The 23,421-nt window shown below is 36.2% G+C and overlaps 3 protein-coding genes across 8 annotated transcripts; 1 reads left to right on the forward strand and 2 right to left on the reverse strand.

Annotated features, from left to right (window-relative positions):
* On the reverse strand, window positions 1,554-4,229 carry LOC107625043 (ATP synthase subunit gamma, chloroplastic-like). Of its 2 annotated transcripts, none has more exons than XM_016327586.2 (2): window positions 2,696-4,229; window positions 1,554-2,553 (listed from the first exon to the last, which is right to left on the reverse strand). In XM_016327586.2, exon 1 carries the CDS (start codon window positions 4,144-4,146, stop codon window positions 3,028-3,030), a length of 1,119 nt encoding a protein of 372 aa, XP_016183072.1. In that variant the 5' UTR covers window positions 4,147-4,229; the 3' UTR covers window positions 1,554-2,553; window positions 2,696-3,027. The 2 variants fall into 2 exon arrangements, with proteins under 2 accessions (XP_016183072.1, XP_016183063.1); XM_016327577.2 differs by having other exon boundaries at window positions 1,554-2,602.
* LOC107625063 lies at window positions 4,437-12,540 on the forward strand. 4 transcript variants are annotated; one of them, XM_021117433.1, is made up of 10 exons: window positions 4,437-4,716; window positions 4,921-5,144; window positions 8,246-8,344; window positions 8,633-8,685; window positions 9,981-10,032; window positions 10,159-10,224; window positions 10,303-10,362; window positions 10,679-10,721; window positions 11,680-11,724; window positions 11,975-12,540. In XM_021117433.1, exons 2-10 carry the CDS (start codon window positions 4,985-4,987, stop codon window positions 12,036-12,038), a joined length of 642 nt encoding a protein of 213 aa, XP_020973092.1. In that variant the 5' UTR covers window positions 4,437-4,716; window positions 4,921-4,984; the 3' UTR covers window positions 12,039-12,540. The 4 variants fall into 4 exon arrangements, with proteins under 4 accessions (XP_020973092.1, XP_020973097.1, XP_016183106.1 ...); XM_021117438.1 differs by having other exon boundaries at window positions 5,012-5,144; XM_016327620.2 differs by having other exon boundaries at window positions 5,012-5,144; window positions 8,288-8,344.
* Window positions 17,760-22,463, reverse strand: LOC107625055 (transcription factor IIIA). 2 transcript variants are annotated; one of them, XM_021117429.1, is made up of 8 exons: window positions 21,939-22,463; window positions 20,022-20,207; window positions 19,618-19,755; window positions 18,970-19,108; window positions 18,823-18,885; window positions 18,484-18,719; window positions 18,230-18,373; window positions 17,760-18,129 (listed from the first exon to the last, which is right to left on the reverse strand). In XM_021117429.1, the coding sequence occupies exons 2-8, from the start codon at window positions 20,163-20,165 to the stop codon at window positions 17,986-17,988; spliced, it is 1,008 nt and encodes a 335-aa protein (XP_020973088.1). In that variant the 5' UTR covers window positions 20,166-20,207; window positions 21,939-22,463; the 3' UTR covers window positions 17,760-17,985. The 2 variants fall into 2 exon arrangements, with proteins under 2 accessions (XP_020973088.1, XP_016183085.1); XM_016327599.2 differs by having other exon boundaries at window positions 18,823-19,108; window positions 21,939-22,462.

The raw sequence follows: 23,421 nt of genomic DNA on the forward strand, positions 1-23,421 counted from the left end.
GGTATATGTCACTTTTTTATTGTAATTAGAATCAAATCTTTTTCTCTAAAATTAAAGAATTCTTCTCTCCTCCTTATTAATTTTACAACCAAAATGTGTTACATGTCACTCTCTCATTGTAATTGAAATTAAATCTTTTCCTCTTAATTGTGTACTAAACATATAAACATTTTTTGTACATAAATAATTTTTATAATGACCTAAAAATATGGTCAAAAAAGAGTCAAATTCCTCCTAAATATATTGGGTAAAAGGATGGAACCCAAAAGAGCACCTTAAGGAGTTGAATTTCTCTTAAGTGAAAACTATATTAGTGGAAGTGAATTGGTTGGATTTGGAGTGTAAAAGTTTCATCTAGTTAAAAGAAAACCAAACTAGATGTCCCTTCACTAATGTCAAATGTCATGAACTTTAATTTAACTTGTGGAAATCAACTTCTTACTTTTTCAATTAAAAAGACTTGAGGTGACACGAATATCTAAAGATATTTGGGATAAAAGGAGTATCAGACTAAAAACTATTGGACAATAGATCTCCTCTTCTAAATAGTTTTATACTATAAAAAAAAAAAATCTCAAATCACCTCTTTAAGACATCTTTACATTCTTTTCACTGTTGAAGCTGAGAAGCTAAAAAATCCATCTTTTTCTCTCTCCAAATTTTCTCTCATTGTTCATTATTTCCATTCATCACCTTCACGAGTAAAAACTGGCATTCAGATATTCCACCAGAACACTCGACAACTATTAACCAACCCCTGTCCACTTTAAACAAAGCTCATTCATCCTCTTGTGACATTAGTGGAGGTCTCAACACTTGTTCTCCACCTCTATTTCTCATCATTAATTCTTGTATTGCTTATTCGCCATTAATAAAAGTGTTTTCCTCACAAGTATACTTACCCTGAATCTCTCATCTTAACCATTATTTTTTACTTAATCTATTTTTCGCAAAACTCACCCGAATCACCTCTAAAATTAAAGAATTATTCCTTCCTCTTTACTAATTTTACAACTAAAATGTGCCACATGTCACTTCCTTATTGCAATTGAAATCAAATCTTTTCCTCCAAAATTAAAATGTTCTCTCCTCCTCCCTCTTTCTTTCTCTTTCTCTCATTCCTTCAACCATTCTATTTATTTTATATATGATTATCAATCTCAATGACTACTTACTAATTTGACCATCAAAATGTGCAACATGCCATTTTTTAATTGCATTAAAATTAAAATTGAAATATTAAAATTAAAATTGAAATATACCTATATTATATATCATATATTACTATCTAATTTAATAATCAAATGTGTCACATGATACTCTCTTATTAAAATTGAGAGAAAATATTTTTTTTTCTTAAATTTTTAATATGTAATTTTATTTGTAATTTATAAATAATTCTTATAATATATATTTCACAAATATAAAATACTTTGAAAAATATAATTTTGCTGATGAAACTCTATTCTACTTGCAGCGTGCGGCGGTGAGAAGATGAAGCTCACAAGTCGCACCATATGAAATTGAGACTAAAAAATGAGTAGCAAAAGTAGTTTGAGTGATGAATATCACATTTTCTGACTAATTGCTAATGTCAGCAAATTTAATATGCTGGTTCAACTTATTACTAAATACTAATACAATATCCTTACTACTAATTTACATCTTCAATTACATCCCCCCTCAAGCTGGAAGGCATGAAAATTGGTCAGCCCTGGGTTGCTTTTACATGATAAGAATGTATTAGGTGGTAGTGACTTGGTGAGGATATCAGCACCTGATTTGCCGAAGATACTGGGAGCTCACTACTCTTTCTTGTACTTTATCTTAGACAATGTGACAATCCATCTCTATATATTTAGTAAACATCATGAAAAACTGGATTAGCTACAATGTGAAGAGCCGATTGGTTGTTACAACTGACAAGTGCCATTGCTTTGTCCTCAACTTCAGCTGAGGAACGTGCTATTGTGTGCTGCTTCTTGCTGCGCCAAAATATCAATGATCTCCCAAGAAAGAAACAGAATCCAGATATATACAAAACATCAATGATCTCCCAAGAAAGAAACAGAATCCAGATATATACAAAACGGCGAGTACCAAGGCAAGCACTCTAGTATAAGTCAGAAACAGTAGTAAGCGTGAATTCATCAGAGGTGGAAAAGAGCACTCCCTTAGCTGGAGCACCCTTGACCTTGAGGTAGCGAAGAACAAGGAGCGCAGCTTGGAAGTGCTTAGCAGTGGCATAACCAAGAAATTGACTAAGCTTATTCACGGTGAAGCATATATCATGACATTTATTGGTATTGGCTAAATAAATTAGACGCCCAATCAACCTCCAATAGGGTGTGACATCATCCAAAGGGGTTCCTAAATTCTTGGAGACTTAGTGTGGTGTAATCCATTGGGGTGGTGGCCGATTTGGCATTCGTCAGCCCGAACTCATCAAGCAAGTGCAAAGTATACTTGCATCGATACATTGCAATACCCTGTTGACTTCTAGCCATTTCTAGACCAAGAAATTTTGAATTCAAGTAGACCCTGATCCTAAACCTGTCATCAAGTAATTTTACAATCTCAGCCCAATCACTTCCTGCCAAAACTAGATCATCAACATACATGTAAAACCAGAATCAGAAAACAAGCAACAGGCATACAAGAAAATAAGGAAGGGAAAGATAAGTAATAAACCAACCTTTATTATCTGCCAAACTTGGTACAGTTTAAAACGTTGAGACTCGCCAAATTTTCTGAAGTGAACTCATACATTTGGTTAGAAAACTAGCAAAACATAAGCAATCTGAATAAGTACGAAATATCAAGGAAAGCATAAATATATTTTCACTTTGATACAACAACACATAAAAGTATTACAGGTCAAAATTAGCCACTATAGTTCTCATTCCTTAATCTAGTTCTACTTGCAGTTAACAATGTTGGCAAACTTCATAATCCCATGTTCTATATAACAATTAACAGATTTTGTTATTTCAAGGCAAAATTTATGACAAGAAAAGTTGCAACTTGTCAATCAACTGGTATTAGTGCCTCAGCTCCGGCCACAATCTCCAATATCTCCCCTGTGATCTTTGCCTGCCGTTCACGATTATAAGCAACCGAAAGATTCTTCTTCAATTCGATAGCATTATCGGTTGCATTAGACATTGCAGCCATCCTAGCAGCAAGCTCACTCGCTAGTGATTCCTGCAAACCCCTCAAGATCTGGCTGTTCAAATACAGAGGCAACATAGCATCAAGAATCTGAGCCGGATCTTGCTCGAACTCCATAATTGGCGGCGTAGCAAATTCCCTGACAGCAACATCCCTCTCCACTGCCAACTTCCCTTCCTTTGTAGTCAACCTAAAGTATTCGTCATCAATGGCATCAATGCAGTTTCCATTCACATCGCGAACCTCGCCTTTAGCCGTTAACGGCAACAGAGTTTGAATCACAGGATCAAACTTCACCAATGACACAAACTTGGTGTAAACAATCTCAACCTTGTCAACCTCCTCTGTAACAAACAGTGAATACACATCATCAGCAATGATTTGAGCTTCTTTCACAGTGGGGAAGCTCCCACATTCAACGAACCTATCAACCCTAACACTTCCCTTGCGGCTGAAAAACGCGTTCCCCTTCTTCCCAACGCTAATCACAACGCAATTCAAGCCAAGCTTGTGTAGCTGTTGGATCCGAACTTCGGCTTTCTTCAAGACGGTGTTATTGAAACCGCCACAGAGGCCGCGGTCTCCGGTGACGACAACGAGGGCGACGGAGTTGACGGGCCTGACGTCCGTTAGGGGGACGATGACGTCGTCGTCTCGGAGACGGCAGTTGATGTCGTGCAAGACTTCAACGAGCGTTTCGGCGAAGGGTCTGCCGTTTAGGACAGCTTCTTGGGCCCGTCGGACCCTGGCGGCCGCGACGAGCTTCATTGCTTCAGTGATCTTGTGAGTGTTCTTAACGATGTCGATTCTTTCTCGGAGTTCCCTAATGCCGCAGCGAATGGAAGGAGGAAACGGAGGGCGAGAGTGAGGGAACGGTGGTTGGTGGAGTCTGGTGGGTAGTGGGAGTGAGGGGGAGAGTGGGTGAGAGAGGTAAGGTTTTGGAGGAAGGGAAGTTGAGAGTGATGGGGAAAACATGAGCGGTGGAATGAAGAAGCTTTGGGTTGGATTTCGGGGGGAGTGGGGATAGTGGTGGTGGTAGGGCTGGCGCTATTCCAACCCGTTTCAGCCCGTTTCAATTTATTTTTAGTATTTATATTTGTTCAAAAATTAAAACCAAAGAAAATTAGATTTTTTATTTAAATAAATAAATTAATTATAATAAAACAATTTTAAATACCAAAAATGAATTTTATATTTTAAATTTTAATAATATAAAAATAAAATATTGATTTTTGTTGATAAAAAGCATCTGTCTCTGTATTTCTCTTAATTTTTAATTGATTCATTACATTTTAGCTTTCCTCACCAATTGCCGAAATTCGAACAATCTAACCCACCATAGCACCCACCCACCATCTCCTCTAACTGTACCCGCTGGCGACATCCCAACGACGGTGGCGATTTCAACACTATAGTGGCGACAACACCAGCCAACAGCGGCAGCCACTCCACATCCACAACCCATAACCACCGCCACACAACAGTGGTTGCCTGCTCATCTCATCATTGATCTCAACCCCCGATTCCACATCTCCGCCCTCTGTGGTTAGTGTATTTTCAACTGTTCTATTGTAGTTCTGCAGTTAGATTGATTTTTTTTTCTGGAATTTAATATGATATGTGAATTCATCTTTCCACTTAGTATTTTAGTCACGTACACCTTTTCTTTTTGGATATTTAGAACATTCAATCGTTTTATTTTGTTTATCATAGTGTATAAACTTAAAAGCTTAATATTGTGGAATGAAGGGAGTAATGGAGTATCATCTTGTAAAGTTTTTGAAGTTTGCAATCTCCAATCCAACCCTGTAACATGTTTCAACTGTTATTCTTTGAAAAGGAAACGGCAAAACTAAATAAAATGCGGAGGGTTCTGGGGAAGATTTCTGGGTTACTGAGCAATCGAAATATGGTTGGAGTGGATAAAACTGGAAACAAATACTTCACCAAAATGGAAGAGATTGATGGTATCAGTAAGTGTTTCTCTCTTTCTCCTTATGCATATGCTGCAGTTATTCTGGTTTTAATATTGAATTATGTTATTATTTATTTTTATAGATTATATGGGTGATAATACTGGACTGTGCTATTATTTATTTATTTATTTTGTGGTAAAAGAAGAATTTCATTAAGGTGGAGAGAAGAAGAATACAATTTAGAGGATAAGAGGTCCTCTATACCAGATCAAAACAACGAAAGAGTTATCTATAAAGAATAAGTTTCAATCTCTCAATATGTCTAGGACGGAAAGTCCTCCTTAAAGAGTTACACCAAATAGATGCCAAACATCTATGCCAAAAAACTAGCTTGTTAGAAAATTTGTCATTGTAGGTGTGTGCATTGTGCTCCAACCAAATACTCCAAATAGTAGTGTATATTGCACAGTGCCACAATGATTTTGCCTCTTTTTCTACTTCTGAAACCAATAAAAACCTAGTTAAGAGGAATTCATCTAAGGTTGCAGGGACCACCCAATATTCATCAAAGATGGCAAACAAATTGTTCCACAAAATCACATGCGAAAATGCAAAAGCAGATGTGAACTTGATTCTGAGTTTTCCGAAAAATAACACATTAGGGGAGACAACCTATGTGGCCTTTGAACCTAAACCCTAAACATGCCATTGGTGTTAATTCTGTTAAGCATATCTATCCATACTGAATATTTGAGGGAGCTTTGGACTTCCAAATAGGTTTTGTCAATACGGGAAGAGATTGTATTTTGGGAATGCATTAGAGATGAATGATTTACAACTAAAACTACCAAAGGAATAAAGAGACCATGACCTTTTGTCGGGGTTGGAATATAAAGAAAAATGATCAAGGAGACTTAAGAGTATCATAAGTTCAGAGGATTCCTTATCATTTAGGTTATGGAAGAATTGGAAGTCCCATGTGAAGAAAGAACCCCGTCTAGGGTAGAAGGCCTGGATAGGGGTGTTATTCAAGGAAGATAGTCAATAGAGATGCAGAAACTCTTAAGAGAGGTATCTTCTATTCAGTTGTCTTCCCATAAGTTAAAACAAGAACTATCACCTACATTCAAAGAAAGATGTGGTTTAAAAATAGTATAACCTTGAGAAATGAACTTCCAAGGGCTAGAATGAGTAGTATGGGCAGCAGCATTAGCATCCTAACCGGTCTTGTCCAAACCATACTTATTCTTGATTAGTTGATGCCATAGAGAGTGAGGTTCTAAAGGAAAGTGACAAAGCCATTTAGCTACCAGTGTAATGTTCTTACTTCTTAGACACAATATTGCCGAGACTCAAGCCTCCTTCCTTGTTCAGCAAATCATCCTGGTTTGTATCCATAGTTCCACACCAAAGAGAGTCTCTCATAATCTTTTCAATGGTGTTATTTAAGGGTGTTTTGATGTGTTTTGGGTTTTACTTTCTTGTCTTGTAGGATTTCTGGTCTTATCTAGTTTTTGTAGGCAAAAGGGATATTATTTTTCCATATTTGTTTAATGGATTTCTTGATTTTGGAGATTCTGTTTCTTATACTCTGGTTTCATTGTGAGGGATGTAATTCAAAGTAAGAAATCTAAATCAAATGAATACAAATGATATAAGAAATCCATCTAAAACTAAACAAGTAACAATCTATAATGTGTATGTGTAATTATGTATATGTTTTAGGGTGGTTTCTTTGGTAAGAGTGTCCGCTCCTAACAACCTTGAAAGTATGGCAATGTTCCCTTTTGTTGGACAAATTGGGAATTAATACTCACCCTTGAAATTTGACCCCGGCTCAATTTAGCTCCCAATTTTTCAATCGACCCAATTTGTACCTTGAAATTTTGAGTCGTGACTTAATTTGGCCCTTCCATCCATTTCCGTCACCGGAGAGTTGACGTGGCAATTTTAATTGACACCTGGCGCTACATAAACGACATCGTGTAGTTGTTGGCGCCCAAAATGTATTAAAACGATGCCATGTGACATGAGAAGGGAGTTAAACGAAACCCCAAATGTAAAACACTTCATTACTTAAACCTCAATTGACCCTTCTTCTTCTTCCCCCTCTTGTATACGTTGTGGCAACGGAAAATCAATCTTGTCGCCGTAGGTGAAGTTTGAAGCTTTTAGCACTTGTTTCGTCGGCCTATAGTGAAGATGAAGAACCTAGGAACCACCATTTGTTCAAAAAAACAAGTTAGTAACAGAATCATTACTCCCAACATGCAATGCTTTGTTTTGTTGGAATATATTGGTTGAGGTTTGTTGTTCTTTGTTTTTTACTCTATTTGATCAGTGAATCTTTCAGGCACTTGGGTTGATTATGGTTGTTAGTACTGGTAGGGTTCTTGTATGCTAGGGTTTAATTTTTTTATGTATGTGACTGAGATCAACTGACTCTGATGCATTGGGCAAATGGATATTAGTAGCAATGTTGTTTGATAGTAAAGATAAATATGAGGCTTGTTGCTGGCGTTTTTTTTGTTTTCTTGTTTAAGAGAAGTTGGAATGAATGGAAGACTTAATAGTTTATGTTTTTGAATGGAGGTTCATGATTGTTGATTTAAAATAGACTGAAGTAAGTGTAAATGTTAACCATTTCTACAACCACACCATTGCGGAACCTTCCCAGCTGCCATGTGAACGCGATCTACTTGAGCTTTGGGAAGCTTTGCTGCCGCTCCTCAGCATCCTCCCCAACTCACCAAAAACGGCTTCAATTTGGGAGATTTGGGGCACAATCTACGTTTTTATGTTCAGATCCCTGGGGGCTAAATTGGTGCTTATAAGATTTTTGCCACATCATATAACTGTTGACTGTGCCAAGTGTCACTTAAAATTGCCATGTTAGCTCTCGGGTGACGGAAATGGACGAAAGGGCCAAATTGAGTCCCAACTCAAAATTTTAAAGTACAAATTGAATCAATTGGAAATTTGGGGGCTAAATTGAATCAGAGTCAAATTTCAGGGGGCCATTTTGAGTATTAACTCAACAAATTTGTGTTCAGTTACTTAAAATGTTATTTTGATCTGTGAGCATGGGTTTGGAGTGTAAAAACTGTAATGCTACTTATATTTTCGTTGTTGTGTGATTTTGCTTTGTATGTTTGTAGGCTGTATCTACCTAATTCTGTTGTCTTGTTTTGGTGTACTAGTGAAAGAGAAAAGATGGGTGGTGTTTAAGGGAGAGGAGGACCCTACCTCAATTCCAGGTATATATTCGACTTGTTGATTTGTAGTAGCTTTCTCTAAGTTGCTAAATTATTTGAATTTAGAGCCTTCTTTTGTTCTGTTGATTGTGGATTTGTTCCATCCAATTTTCACATCTCTTTAATGAAATTATTTTCATAATCTTCTGTTGCTAAAGATATTTCTTATTCTCACCACCTTCAGCTTCAGTGTGAAAGGCACGATTATATTTAAGTTATTCAGATAACAGTCTATGTTTATTTATTCCTTTTTTCTACTGTTGATGAATAGTTATTGTCCAATTACTTTAGTTGAATGGATATGTTGGCTGAACGGGCAACGCAAAAAAGCTCCAACTCCAGAGGTAAATTGAAATGCATATCATATCATAAATTCATCTAATGACAAGGCTATTGAAGTCTATATATTTTCCAGTTACGGTTTGGCTAGATGACATGACATTACTTGCAATGCTTTCCAATAGAATTGTTGTTTGTATTCACTGGTTAATTTGTGGTTTCTATTGTGGAAGGAAAGAAGGGGGGAGTGTTGATCTGTGGTGAATAAATATAGAATGTTGTTGTAGTCTCTCATTGGTAAAACTGTTGTGTCTTCTCTTCTTGTTTTTGTTACTTTTTTTTTTTTTAAATAAATACAAGAGCAGCATTGAAAGGAACCATAGAAGTACCTATGGGCAATATAAGGCATACTCAAGTTTTGTGAACAAAAAATATAGAACATAAGTAAACTAAGAAAACAAGAAATGCAACAGGTTAGCCTTATCCTCTGATTAGTAAACACTCTTAAAAGTTATAACATTATGTTCTTGTTTATGCCCCCACAGTCAATATAGTCTCTTCAACAGATATAGGCAAGCTGATATCATCTCTATTGTGTATCATATTATTTTAAATACTATAATTGATAATTGAATAGCACCAATTGTTCCAAACTAATTTGTACAGATCATTTACCGCAAATAAATTAGCGTGTTTGGCCATGAATAGTTCCAAAGATGGTGTGTCATGACAACTTTGGAATCATGCAAGTCTAATGGGTATTATTAGATGGATGTATAAAAGAATGAAATCAGAGATCCCTGTGATTCATTGACTTCTACATATATATATATATATATATCAAAGTGAGAATGGTACTTTTATATGAGAATGTGATTGTAGCCGTTAGATCAAATTGTGTGTAGATTAAATTTATAATTAACAAAGTCATAAAAATTCATTCTTACATGGTAACCACTTGAGTTATATTCTAATTCTTTTAACATGAATATAGTTCTAATCAATTGTTTAAAGGAATGGAAATATGTTTATTTTGTCTTCTTTTTTCGGTGGTTTTTTCTTGGCCAAGGCGCTCTACTTTTTTTGTGAGGGGGGTTGTTTTTTGTTTGAGGTTTAAATGGGGTTAGGATTATAAAGGGATGAATAAATAAGGGATAGTTGTTCATCAATATTTTCAACCAAAACTAATCCATTAGTTGGTTACTCCTATTTGTAACTTTTGCAATGGAATAACAAAATCTTAAACTAAATAATGGCCTCCATTGTTTACTGAGAAGTGAAACTTTTATGAAGAGGCTTTTTGGCAGAACAACTTATACTATTGCAGTAGTGCTTGATAACACTTTCTTATTCCTCTCAGGAAATGATGGAATTGGAAGCAAGGCGTGAACGTGTTAGACAAAATGTTGCTCGTATGTGTAACTTATATTTCCATGTTAGCTGATAAGTGCAATGAAACGATAATTTTTTCGTAAAAAGTCTAGGTCTACAGTCCCTAACACTTTCTTCTTTTGTTTGTGTGTTTCTTTTTCATTAAGTTCTAAAGAAAGAAGAAGAGGAAAGGAGAGCTAAAGAAGGCAGTACAGGCAAACGTGTCAGCACTGGTTAGATGCTTAAAATTTTGTTACATCCCAAATTTTGTTCTACTTCTTGATTTATCGATTAATTGAATTTTGATGCAGGAAAGGTTGCTGGTCCAGACTTGAAAAGTTTTATCCGGCAAATTCCAGTTGGCTCAGAAGGTCATCATCATACATTGCTTTTCTTTTTAAATTATTTGATTCTTTTTGGGGGGTAAATAAAAATGTTTTGCTTAAATTAAGGGTAATGAAGCTCGACTTTTTATCTCAAGTACTTGAACGTTTCTACCCTCAAAGCAGAATAATACATCAATTTTTTTTTTCACAAAAGAAGCCATTAAATTTTTATCATTCTATGCAGATGATTTACTGATTTTTATGCTTTGCCATCCAGCATTGAGGTTTCGTACAATTACAATACATTAGTAAACCAGCTCTCCTATTAATACAGTTTGAGTTTGACATAATTGCATTATAGGTAGTGAGGTTGAAGAATCATCTGGTGCAAGGGGTAACTTGAGGTGAGTCTTTTTGGAATTGATGGATCAATAGACAAATATCTATTTGAAATTGAACATGCACATGCTTTGTCATGTGTCGCAGTCTTGTTTTTTGCTGAGTTCTTGTTTTCGATTTTTCAACTTGTGTTGCTTTTAGGCTCTGTTCAAGTCATGCTTTGGGCTGTTAACATACTCTCGGGTGAAATTAGTGATAAATTGTTAGCCTTATATACTTCAACTAACATTTTTTATATTATATAATATTATTTTTCCATTGAAATAATTTATTTTGATATAAATATTGTATAATATCTATTGAATTTTATCTCTAACTTTTGATATTCCATTACTTTACTATGTGTAATGTCCAAAATTATATAAATTAAGTGTTAGGTCGACCCCATTGTCCTGGTCCTTTTTGGATTATTTTTGGATGAAGTTTAGGTCTTTTTTTTAACTGGGATGAAGCTTAGGTCTGGAAAAAGCCCATCCAAGAAATGGGGTCGGGCCTGGGACTGGGTCTGGGTTTAGGTTTAGCTAAACCTGGTCCAGCCCATGTTCCAGTGGGTGTATTTTGGTTGAGCTTCTCCAAGGAGTAAAATTAATTACTATACATACCTAGAGGCTAGAGTGCAGTGCATCTCTGATGCTGTACTATAGAAAACTAAGTGTCATTCCTTGGTTACCAGTACTCTGACATAGAAATTCATCTTCTATAAAAGGTACTTCATTTTTCTTTAGATGTTCTTCATTTTGTGTGACCTGAAGGTCACGAGTTAAAGCCGTAGAATCTACAGATGACTTTATCAAATTACGTTGCATACATTACACCCTTTGGGTGCAACCCTTTCCTGGGTTATTTTCTCCAATTTCCAGATTGTATTTGTCATTAAGTAATGCTTTTATTTTTCACTTTTTCATATAAAAATACTTTAGAAGTAATCATTCAACATATAGTAATTACATACTCTTTTTGCAGGAGTACTCAAGAGAACAAAACTGAGAAAGAAAAAGTGGAACCTGAGTAAGTTCACAGCCACATGAGTGGATATTCCAAGTCAATTAACATTAAAATGAGCCAAATTTCTATAAATCACATTTTCATTTGGAGATCTATATAAAAATCATAACTCAGCTAATTGAGACAAATCTATGCTATAACACAATTATTCCAAACATGTTGAATTTCTGAAAGTAATCATTTCCCAAGCTTTTGGCTTATGATATATAATTTCTGAACTTTCTTATTTGCTCCTTGTTAATTTATTGTTTAGGTCCTCGGAGCCAACAGGATCTGGTGCAACTTTTAGGCCAGGAACCTGGCAACCGCCAACTTGAGTTTTTGTTACAACAAAGAGGGGCCTTTTTGACATCAACATTCTTGTGTTAGCCTCATGCTATGTTTATTAGAAATTACATGCTTGGTTTATTTTCTTGCCAAAACTTTTTTGACAAATTTCTTCCCATACAAAATTGTAGTATTTCCTTGTTCATTCATAAACATCAATTCAACAAATATGAACACCAGAATAACCCAACATGAGGGTACAGCCAAAACAATGGTGACCTATGGATTTATGATGCGGTAAGCTCTAAAATCAAAGGACCAGATAAGGGTATTTCCTTTAGACATCCATTATTCTGTCATGGTGAAAGGACAACCATTTGGTTACTTTAAATCAGATAAGGGTATTCGTTAAGACAGAACAGGACACATTGATTCAAGGTCTTCTATCAACTGTAACTGTTCAACTATTAGCTATCTCTTATTTGTTGATGATTCTATATTTTTTTGCAAGGCTTCCCAATAAAATTGTGTCAATCTGTTGGTTATCTTATTGTAAGTCAGCCTCATTCCTTATTTAACCATGTCTTCAAGGGCAAATATCTTAAATATGAGAATGTCATGTCAGCCGAAATTGGTACTAGTCCTTCATGTTCATGGGCTTAGAAGAGAATTTTGAAATGGAGAAAGGTAGTAAAGAAGGGTAAAAAGTAACTTTTTTGTCTTAGGAAGTCACTTTTCAGCAGATATATGGACCATCATTCGCCACAATTCACAACCATTCTTCTCACCCCAATAGCTTCACGAGGGATTTAGATCCTCTAAATTTTAAATTTTATTTTAGAGAGTAAAGTGTGATCTCTCACCATTTATTTTATAGGTGGGACCAAGAATAAATATGAGAGAGAAATCATTCAAGGATAGAAGATCACACTTTACCCTCTAAAATAAAAATTCAAAATTTAGAGGATCCAAATAGTTTCATGAGGGCAGCTTTGTCGGAGGAGGACACTCCAGACCACATAATCCAATCTCAGCTGCAAGAAGGAAACAAGATCAAAACTTTAGACATGGCAAGAAAGTAAGAATGGAAGATGATGGCCAAGTTTTCACAGGAGAACAAGACCCAACGTTAATACCTAGAGTGGAAGACTAGATGCAAGGAGCTGAAGAAGAAAGAATATAAACTGATGAATAAAGGAGATCCTTCAGTGATATGGTGGGGAAAGGCAGAGTCAATATAAAAGCTGAAGTTGAAAGAAATGAAGAAAAAAGAGCATCTTCAAAGGAGAAGCAACCTAGGGAGACAGAAGAGGAGCTAGCCCAAGGTATTATAGTGGAGAAAGTTGAAGGAATCTATAACTTCAAGATCAATGAGGCTACTATGAAGAAGTTATGACACCCATGGTGGGACACCCTATTTGTTAAGTTGTTAAGGAAGGAAAATATCCCTAATGACTCTAACAAGGAGGCTAGAAACTATGTGGGAAAAAATGGATAGTATTAATGTGATTGATATGGGTAATGATTTCTCCATTATTAAATTTTTTTTCTAATGAAGATTTAGATTTTGCCCTCAGACCTCGGAAAATTTTTTATCACTACCTTTCTGTTCACCTTTGGAAGCCGAATTTGAATCCCACAGAAGCCATAGATTGATAGAATTGCAACTTGGGGGCTTCCTGGGTTAGCAATAGAATATTATGAGGAGAGAGTATGCTAAGGAAGATAGGGAATATAGTACGACAAACTATTAAAGTTGATACCTATGCGACATAAAAAAGTAGAGAAAAATTTACTAGACTATCTATTGAATTGGACCTAATAGAGACTCTAATTGCTCAGTACTCCATTAATGAAGTCAAGTATAAAGTGGAGTATAAAAATCTTCATAGCATTTATTTTGGGTGTGGCAGAGTGGGGCACAAAAAAGCTAACTGCCCCCAAATCAGCAATGCTCAAAGGAGGCAGCCATGGAAGCTAGGAAAGTGCAAGGAAGGGAGGAGCAAAGAGGATACAGGGTGGAGGGTAGTGATGAAAATTTGAGAAAAGATAAGGGCAAACAAGTCATAACATCAGAAGGTGAAGTGTACGACCCATGGATGGTGGTATCCAAGAGTGCACCTGGCAGAAAAGGAGGAAAATGAGAGGCTAATGGTAGTCGGGCTGTAGAAAATGGTGCAAATGAAAAAGTTACTGCCTCTAGTACAAGGTTTGTAGTATTACAAGAGAATAATGATGGAGGTAACAATTGTGAAGAATAACGGTAACTAGAGTATTGCAGGTGATAAAAATCTTACTTAGACTGTGACAACTAAGGCTGTAGCGAGCACCAATGGACCCTCTATAGCAAACAAAAAACAGACTATAAATCAAAACCCAAAAAATCACAATTTGAAACCCCGAGTAAAATTGGATAGAAGACCAGACCCTTACCCAGTGTTGGAGATATTATCATATAGAACACAATTCAGATGGATGAGAAAATGGGTGAACATCTTGATCCCACACCACCTGATCTGCATTCTGTGGATATTGAATTAATGGTTGAAGTAGCCATGAAGTTAGAGGAGGACCTTAACCATAATAATGGAGACATAATCACTAAAAGCAAGGTGTCTGTTGAGGACGGGACATCAATGTAACTTGTTAATGGAAAAGAAGAAGCCTGCATGGGGAAGGTCATAAACCTCAACCTGAGGTAACTTTTTCTTTGTTTTTTCATGATGACAATATTCTCATGAAATTGTAGAGGAGTGGCAAACAAAGATTTTTGCCGCACCTTGAAGGAAAATACAAATTAGGTATTATTTTATTTTTGGAGACTAGAATCAGTGGTAATAGGATAATAGAAGTTATTACTTATTAGAAGATTTGGCTTGCTCTTTCTACCACTTAGAGGAAGCAAATGGATTCATTGGGAGAATTTGGATATTGTGAAATAATCTTGGTGTAAATGGTTATGTTATAAGATCCAAACATCAGTATATGCATAGAAAAATTAGTGTGAATAACTAAAAAAGTTGGATGCTCACTGCAGTATATGCCAGCCCTCAGGAAAATAACTGTAGAAGATTATGGGAGGAGCTGTTTACTATGGCGAGTAGCGTGACTGAAGAGTGAGTTATGGTTGGAGACTTTAATGAAATAGCTAACTCTTTAGAGAAGAAGGGAGGTGCCAGAGTAGATATGAATGCTTGTAGAAAATTTTATGATTGGATAACTAAGTGTAGCCTCATTGATTTGGGATTTGTGGGGTCTAAGTTTACTTGGAAAAGAACCTAAACAGGATGGCATGGATAAAATGTTTAAAAGACTCTATCGGGCTTTGGCTAATGTGAACTGGAGCTAGATTTGCAGAAGCAAGAGTAGACGTGCTTGCAAGATCTTTCTCGGATCACCACCCCCTTTTAATCAATATGGAGTTAATGCAGAAACAAAAAAGGGAGAGACCCTTCAGATATGAAGCAATTTGAAATCTGCACCCAGAGTTTGAAAATATCATCAAACAAGGTTGGAAAGACCACATTGACCTTAGTCACTCTCTTACCTAGCTCTCAAGCCATTTGAAAAAATGGAATAGGGAGACATTTGACAATGTGCAAAAGAAAAAGAGAAAACTAATGGGGAGAATGGTGGAATACAAAGAGCAGTGAGCTACTGGAATAATCCTTTCTTAGATAATTTAGATAAACAACTCAACAAAGAACTAGAAGCAATTTCGGATAGAGAGGAGGTGCTATAGACACAAAAGTCAAGAGATACTTGGCTTGTGGAGGGAGATCGAAACACACATTACTTTCATACGAGAACTATAATTAGGAGAGAAAGAACAGAGTGGTTAAATTGAGAAATAATGATAAGAAAAAAAACTAGAGATACAAGCACTGAATTTCTTCAAAGACCTCTACAAAGAGGATCAACAAGAACCAAAAGAAGTTGATTAAGGGTGTTACTATCCAATGGTAGAAGAAACTCAAAAGAAGGCTTTGTGTGAGAGACCTACCAGGAGGGAAATCTGAAAGGCCATATTTAATATTAGGTCACTGAAGGTAGCGGGGTATGATGGCTTCTCAGTCCTTTTCTATAAGGAAAACCGGGGTATGATCCCTTACCCCTAAAGTTCAAGTGCCAAAATTTATTTGGTAGTTTTGTCCTATTACACTTTGTAATGTAAATTACAAGTGTATAACTAAAAATATGGTGGGGAGACTTAAACCTTTGCTGCCCCAACGAATATCTCCCTATCAAGCTAGCTTTGTCCCAAGTAGAAGGATTCAAGATAATATTCTAATTGCGAAGGAGATGGTTTCACTTGATGAAAAAGGCTAAAGGCAAGAAAAAACTTATGGCCATAAAGTCCGATTTATGAAAGCCTATGATTGAATTAGATGGAGTTATTTGAAGGTTTGTCTCAGACTTTGGGTTTCCTCTCCAGATGGTGAATTTAATTATGGAATGTGTTTCAACTGTAACTTACAACGTATTGTGGAATGGAGGAAAGACTGATGATTTCCAACCATCTTGAGGCCTGAGGTAGGACGATCCAATTTCGCCATACTTATTCGTCATTGCGATGGATAAACTATTGCAATTGATAAAGTGAAAGGTCAAGCAAGGGCTGCGGAAACCTTTAGTGGTGGGAAGGCTTGGACCATTTATCTTACACCTCTTATTTGCATATGACCTCTTACTTTTACTTTTTTCTGAGGCTAGTCCTGAGCAGATGGGCAACATCTGCGATGTAATGGAGGAATTCTACCTCACTTCGGGATTGAAAGTGAGTGCAGCAAAAACTCCAATCTATTTCTCCAAAAATGTGACTCGCAGAGAAAGAAAAGGCTCAGAAGAAATTTATATGGGGGGATGGTGAAGGACAAAGGAAGATCTACCATGTGAATTCGGACACATTCTGTGCACCTAAAAACCAAGGAGGACTCGGATTTAAAAGGTTGGCACTGAAGAATAATGCACTCCTTATGAAGTTGGCTTGAAATTTTATGACAGAGCAAGATTCACTTTGGGTTAAGGTGTATAAAGGACTGTACGGGAGATATCAGCAAGAAATAGATATGTTGATCAGCAAGTGTTCAGATTCACCTCTTTGGAAAGAGATTGTGAAAGTTCAAGGTACACAACCTGGGCTATTGGAGAGGGGGAAAATGTGTCTTCTCAGGATGATAGATAGGTGAAGAATATTGGGACTCTCAGGGAGCATGCAATTATAACCGTCCCAAATAATAAAAAGGGAATAAAAATAGTAAGACTTTTTTCTATTATAAAATGAAAAAAAAAAATATTTCACAAAAAAATTATTAAAACTTTAATTTCCAAGATCACTTTTGACACTTTTAGTTGCTCATACTTTAATGGTTGCTGAAGAATCTATAAGCACGACCATAATATATAATATATTAATACATTTTACTAACTGTTTTAAAATAAAAAGACACATGCTAAGAATGCTGTAGAAATATATTTTATTAAAAGTCATTGAAATATAGTTTTTTTTTTTTTACGTTTCCAATTCATTTAAAGTTTTATTATTATACTGTTAACATGTTCCCTTAGACATACTAAAAACTTTTACCAGTAGTTTTCCCAAGTCTTCAGAAATACTAAAAACTTAAACGATTACAAACATTCTTTTGAAATCGGAAGCCCAATAAACATTTTGCTTCTTTTAGTTGTTTACTAGCTATAATGTTGTACTTTGTGTATGTCTCATGGTGATGGCAACTAAAACTTTGGGAAGATACACTTACAAACATGACCGTTAGGATAATGAAGATATACTATTCACAATATTGTCATTGATTACACTATAATGCACATGCCACTCTTCATACTTTTACACAACATATGTAAGATGTAGTGAACACTAATCATTATGCTAAAACTAATCCTTCATGTACCACACTCATGGCAAGATGCTTAAATCTACCTTATCTACCTTACATATATACTTAATGTCAGGGACAGAAAGGTCAATTCATCCAGTCACTCCTGCATAAATAACAAATTCTCCAATTGACTAGGTGGTGTAACCCTTTTCCTGACCAACATTTCTACTGTAGGACACACTCTCTTCCTCCCACCCCTTGGCCTTGACCTGAATTGTTCATCAGCTTCTTCAAAATTCCCCTGTATCAAGAAAAACTTCATTGATCATTTCTGCTAATGCAAAGGCTAGGCAATGCAAGGAAATTATTGAACTGGAATATGAAGTCAGAAAAGAATTTACATGGGTAAAAACATGTTTCCCAGTTTTTTCGTGTTTATCTCTGACATGTTTGTAAGCAAATCTCAGGCCACAATCAGGAAAACCACACACAAAGGGCTTTTCTTTAAAGTGCACGACCTTCTTATGTGTAACGAGATTGGATTTCTGTTGAGGCATAACCAAAAGAATCAATCAACACAATGTTCAATATGTAACCATGGTTGTGGATTCACTTAGAACGAATATGCGGCGGCTTAAAGATTAAGGGTTCTTACGCTTGAGAATTTGCAGCTACAGCCCTTAAATTCACATTTAAACTCTGCCAGTGATTTGTCAGCTTCATGTGTGCGAAGGTGCCTTTTAATATTCTTTTTCAGTTGTCTACTTCCACAAGTGTCGCAGGTTACATATTGATGACAGGATTCAATATGTTCTTTAAGGCACTGGTTATTAGTGAAATGTTTCATGCAACCAGGCTCCAAGCACACTACATCTACCGACTGCAGCTTAACTGCAGAACAGAAGTTCTCTTCACAATTTTTCCCAACATTTTCAAAACATAAAATGGAAACTTTGATTATTCACAAAGAAAATCAAATTAGATGAAAACTTGCCATGAGAATCTTCATGTTTACGAAGCTTTGATGCAAACTTGAAAACCTTTCCACAGCCAGTTTCTGGGCACACAAACTGCTTACTTTCTACATTTGTGGATGTAGATCCTTCATCATGAATCTCTTTAACATGTCTTGCCATATTACCTTTTATTGAGAAGATTAGGTTGCAATTATCCATTGGACATTTAAAAGTTTTCCCTTCATGCTGTAGAAGGTGACGAGTCAAATGGTCCTTTCTTCTGTAACTTGCCTGACAATCATCAACCGTACACACATACGGCCTCTGGAGCCATTAAAAGAAATGTCAAAAGATGCCAACCAAAAAAACGCAATGGGTGTCAATTGGTTAAATAAGAACAAGACATGGAAGAACGAATTGCCAACCTCATCTTGAATAAAGCGTGATTGAGGCATCCTTGATGGAGCTTCACAGGAGGTCTCCCTACCTGATACTAATCCATCAAGTCCAATTATGCTGCCTCATGCATTTTGGAGTTCTTTGTCTGGGATCCAATGCTTCACACTATAACATTATTATAGTTATAGTATATTATAAATTAATTTCCTGCAAAAATATGTACTTCAGTGATACATCTTAAATCATATAGTATTAACCTATAGAAGATTTTTCCAGTGTACTCATTTTAAAAAAGGTATAGTAGCTTGCTGGATTAGTTTACACTCCTTGGCTCTCCATATAGTCACAAATTTTCCACATGTAAAAGTTTATCCTATATTGTAATATTTCAGTTAATTAGTTACAAAAGGGTGTTTTGTTAATAAATCAAATACCTCAAGTGAATGGCTTTGCATGTGCTGCAACAAGTAGGCAGGTTTTTTGAAGCTAGCACCACATTGTTGGCAAGTGTTGTTGGGCTTTTCGCAATGTGCTTCATTATTTCCTTCAGCTCTAGCTTTTTCCAACTCGTCCTAAACACATCAATTCAAATCAAATAAGATAACCAAGTGTAATTGCATATTATCGTATTTTTAACTTTGAAATAGATAGGTAAGAAAGCAACCAATAACTAGTAGAATATACAACTGCATATAAAGGGTTTTTCATTGCAAACCATGCCAATCATTGGGTTTGAAATACAGCAAAGACAATTAGAGATTAGATAACTATTAAAAAAAGGATAATCATTGTTGTTGTATCAAATATGCTGAAACAAAAGACAGAAAGAACAAAGTACCTTGTGTTGTGAATTGATGTGGGAGGTAATTAAGATCTTTTTAGACCTGCAAATGCCACAGTATTCACAGAAGTAGCGTCTAATATCTTTGAAGACTGGCCTCTCACCACTTTCCATGGGTTCATCCATCTGTATTTCAGGCATTGATGAGGACAACTATCAGAGATTGCAACAATTCCACGCCACCTGAAACCATACAAATCCGTTTTGACACAGAATTAACAAATTCGCCTGGTTTTCTATATATAGCTAACCAAATCACAATGCAACCAAGGGCGAAGTACATGTTTAAGTTCCACTAAACCAAAACACAACATTGAATTCATATAGGTAATAACATGAGCATTCAACTAATCATCAAAGAAAGACAATAAACAAAAGCAATGCTACATTTGTTCCTTAGGATTTGTAAGATTGCACTGCAAATTTTTCAAGCACAAACCATCACTAAATAAAACAAACATGCGAGAGCGGAAAGCAAGGATTCAACCTCTCAAAAGTTCAGACAAAGAAGGGCCAAATAAAACCTTGGAATTCTGGGACAAATGAATAACAAAGGAGGATTTGTGGGTACACGGGAACAAAGGTTCCATACTATTATAATAAACATATAGAAAGCTTTCAGATCTCAGTTTTATCTCAAGAAAACCCACTATGGCAGTGATAGGTGTTCGCACAGCTACAGGTGGTGGTGATGACGGAGGTATGCCCGGTTTGGACGGCAGAGAGAAGAAGAATGGGGTGAACCAAAAAGGTCAGCCACTGAGACAGTACGGCGGAGATATGACTGGAGACAGCGAAGCAGAGGATCCAACGGTTATCCCGCCGGCAATTGAACCAGTAAGAGTCAGAGTAATCCAATCGATCGCTGGGCTGACCCAGTCATAATTAAATAAATATAAAATTATATATTTTCACTAATTACCAACTAATTATGAACTTAGGCGAATATTTTCACTGTAAAAATCCCAGAATTCACAACAGATTCAATTCAATTCAATTCAAATGTCCATTTTTCATCTCAGCACAGAAGAGGCAAGCAGAAAAAAGCAAAGGCTAATAGGCTATCACATCACAATACCTAACACACACTAATTAGAAAGAAAATGAAAGCTTTCATGGCCAACTAGATAGAATTGCTTGCATATTTAGAAAAGAGTAATCACCCGAATTTTGGTTCAAAAGAAACAATTTAGTTTTCAAAAGTATATACATTGTTCTATTCGACATATCTATAATAAAAAAGAAAAGAATAAACTACTCTACTTATTAGTTACTACCATATGTCACAAAATTTGACACCTCTATCTACCAATATGCAACAATACAAAGGCTATGGGATCAAAGGCTTTCAGATCACTACGACTTTGTGAGGAATATGAAAGAATATATCCACACATCAACAAACAAAATTTCAAAATCCAATTTAAAAAAGAAACTAAAAAGTTAATTCCTAAAGTGGGTCACAAGATTTACATCCTTAATCATCACAGGGCCAACCTCAGAGAGAATGTCCAAGCATGGTGGTAGAATCTCTTTGGAAGCAGGGATTGAGTCATACTAAACCAATAGGAGCAGTTTTAACATGGTAGGTTTAACATGGCAGGAGCAGTTTTAACATGGCAGGTTTTCATCTTCCACTTAATGAACAATTTATTAAATCAACAACAGCAAAACACAATATAACAATCAAAAGGTAAAGAACAACACCAAAACAATAATTTATCAAATTAACAAGTTAATAAGATCAATTAAAACTGAAAATCAAAATAACAAGAACAATTAAAATTTTAAACTACAGCAAACCAACAACAAAATAAGAACTAGAAAACATACTAATCATGAAAACAACAATCAAATAAAACAATAACTGAATAATTAATACAAGAAAGAACAAGAAGAAGGTAAAAAAATCACCCTAGGATGGAGCAGTTCTGAAATTCAAACAGTACAGGCAGAGGGAGGAGCTTTAAAACGCGACGGAAATGGTTGAACGGAGGCTGAGCAATGGCTGAACGGTGGCTGAAAGGCGGCGGAACACAGGCTCGAACACGCGGCGTAGAGGACTGAACAGAGGGCTAAGCAGCTCGAACAAGGGTTGGCCAAAAAGGGCAGAACAAGGGTTGGCCAAAAAACAGAGGCAGAAGCTTGGCCAAAAAGGAGGCGGACGCGCGGCGAACAAGGGCGACGTTGCGCCGAAGCTATAGCAATGCGGATGGCGGCGGTGGCTGGACTTTGAGGAACGACGACGAGAGAGGGCTGCTTCGGGGCTTCCTCCAAGCTGCGCTCGAGTTCTCTTCTCTGCTTTCTTTAGTGTGTTCGTTCAGAGGCCAGAAAAAGGAAAGCGAGGGAGTGAGGGAGCTCGATGAGAGGAAGGAGGAGAGTGGCTGAGTGAGGCTGTGAGAGAGGAGAGGCCAAGAGGGTGCTGCGCATTTTAGTTAATGGTTAGGGTTCCTCTAACCGCTGTTTTGAGCAAATTTCAGAAAACCGATCGGGTCCTGGTTCGGTTCGACCAACCGGTTCGACGGTCTAACGACGGTTTTTAAATTTTTTGGTTTTGATATATGATAAATTCGTTTTTTATACCGATTTACGGTTCAATCGGTTGGACTGGCCGGTTCAAATCGGTTTTTAAAACCTTGACTCACACAATAAAGGTTCTATCACTATTCAGTCATAGCTGGGATTCGAACCTAGAATGTGACTTCTATGAGGTCAATATATTGACCATTGGTGCAATGCCTCGGCCACATTAATTTAATTTGTTTGACCAGCGTAATAGCGAACTTTTTTTTTAAATATTGGATTGATGATGTTTTTTTTTTTAAATGGCCCAATATGTGTAATCTATATTTATGGAAAAAAAATTTCTCCTATACAACGAACCTAAAAAAGGGAACAATATTTTTTTTGGCGGAAAAAAACTTGGGCTGCAATGAAAACTAGAAATAGAGTTTAAGGATCTTTTGGTAAGAGCATTGACAAAATAGAAGGAGCGCCTTGGCCTAGTCATATGGAAGGGGAAAATTGTCAGCTCTCCAGACACGTGTCGAACATACATTTTAGTAAGGTGGGCGGACTGGAGTTTCAAGTGTTGTACTCTCTATCTCTTCCGTGACTCTAACAAAGTACAAAACCAAAGATGGTGAAAGGAATTTCAGTTTTTACATTCATTTTGTCACTTTCACCTTCTTCACCATGACTTAGTTTAACTCAGAGAAAAAATATTGTTTTTTACTGTGAAAGATAAAATTTGAAGGAGGAAAAATGAGAGCACGTAATCTCATTGAATCTGAAAAACATATTATTGAATTTTTACATCATCTAATATATGTAAGTTAATTTTTTTAAGGGTAAAGTACTAATTTGGTCCCCTACATTTGGGGTGAATTCTGTTTTA

Source organism: Arachis ipaensis, chromosome B01 (genome assembly GCF_000816755.2).
Source record: "Arachis ipaensis cultivar K30076 chromosome B01, Araip1.1, whole genome shotgun sequence".
Lineage (NCBI taxonomy): Eukaryota > Viridiplantae > Streptophyta > Magnoliopsida > Fabales > Fabaceae > Arachis > Arachis ipaensis.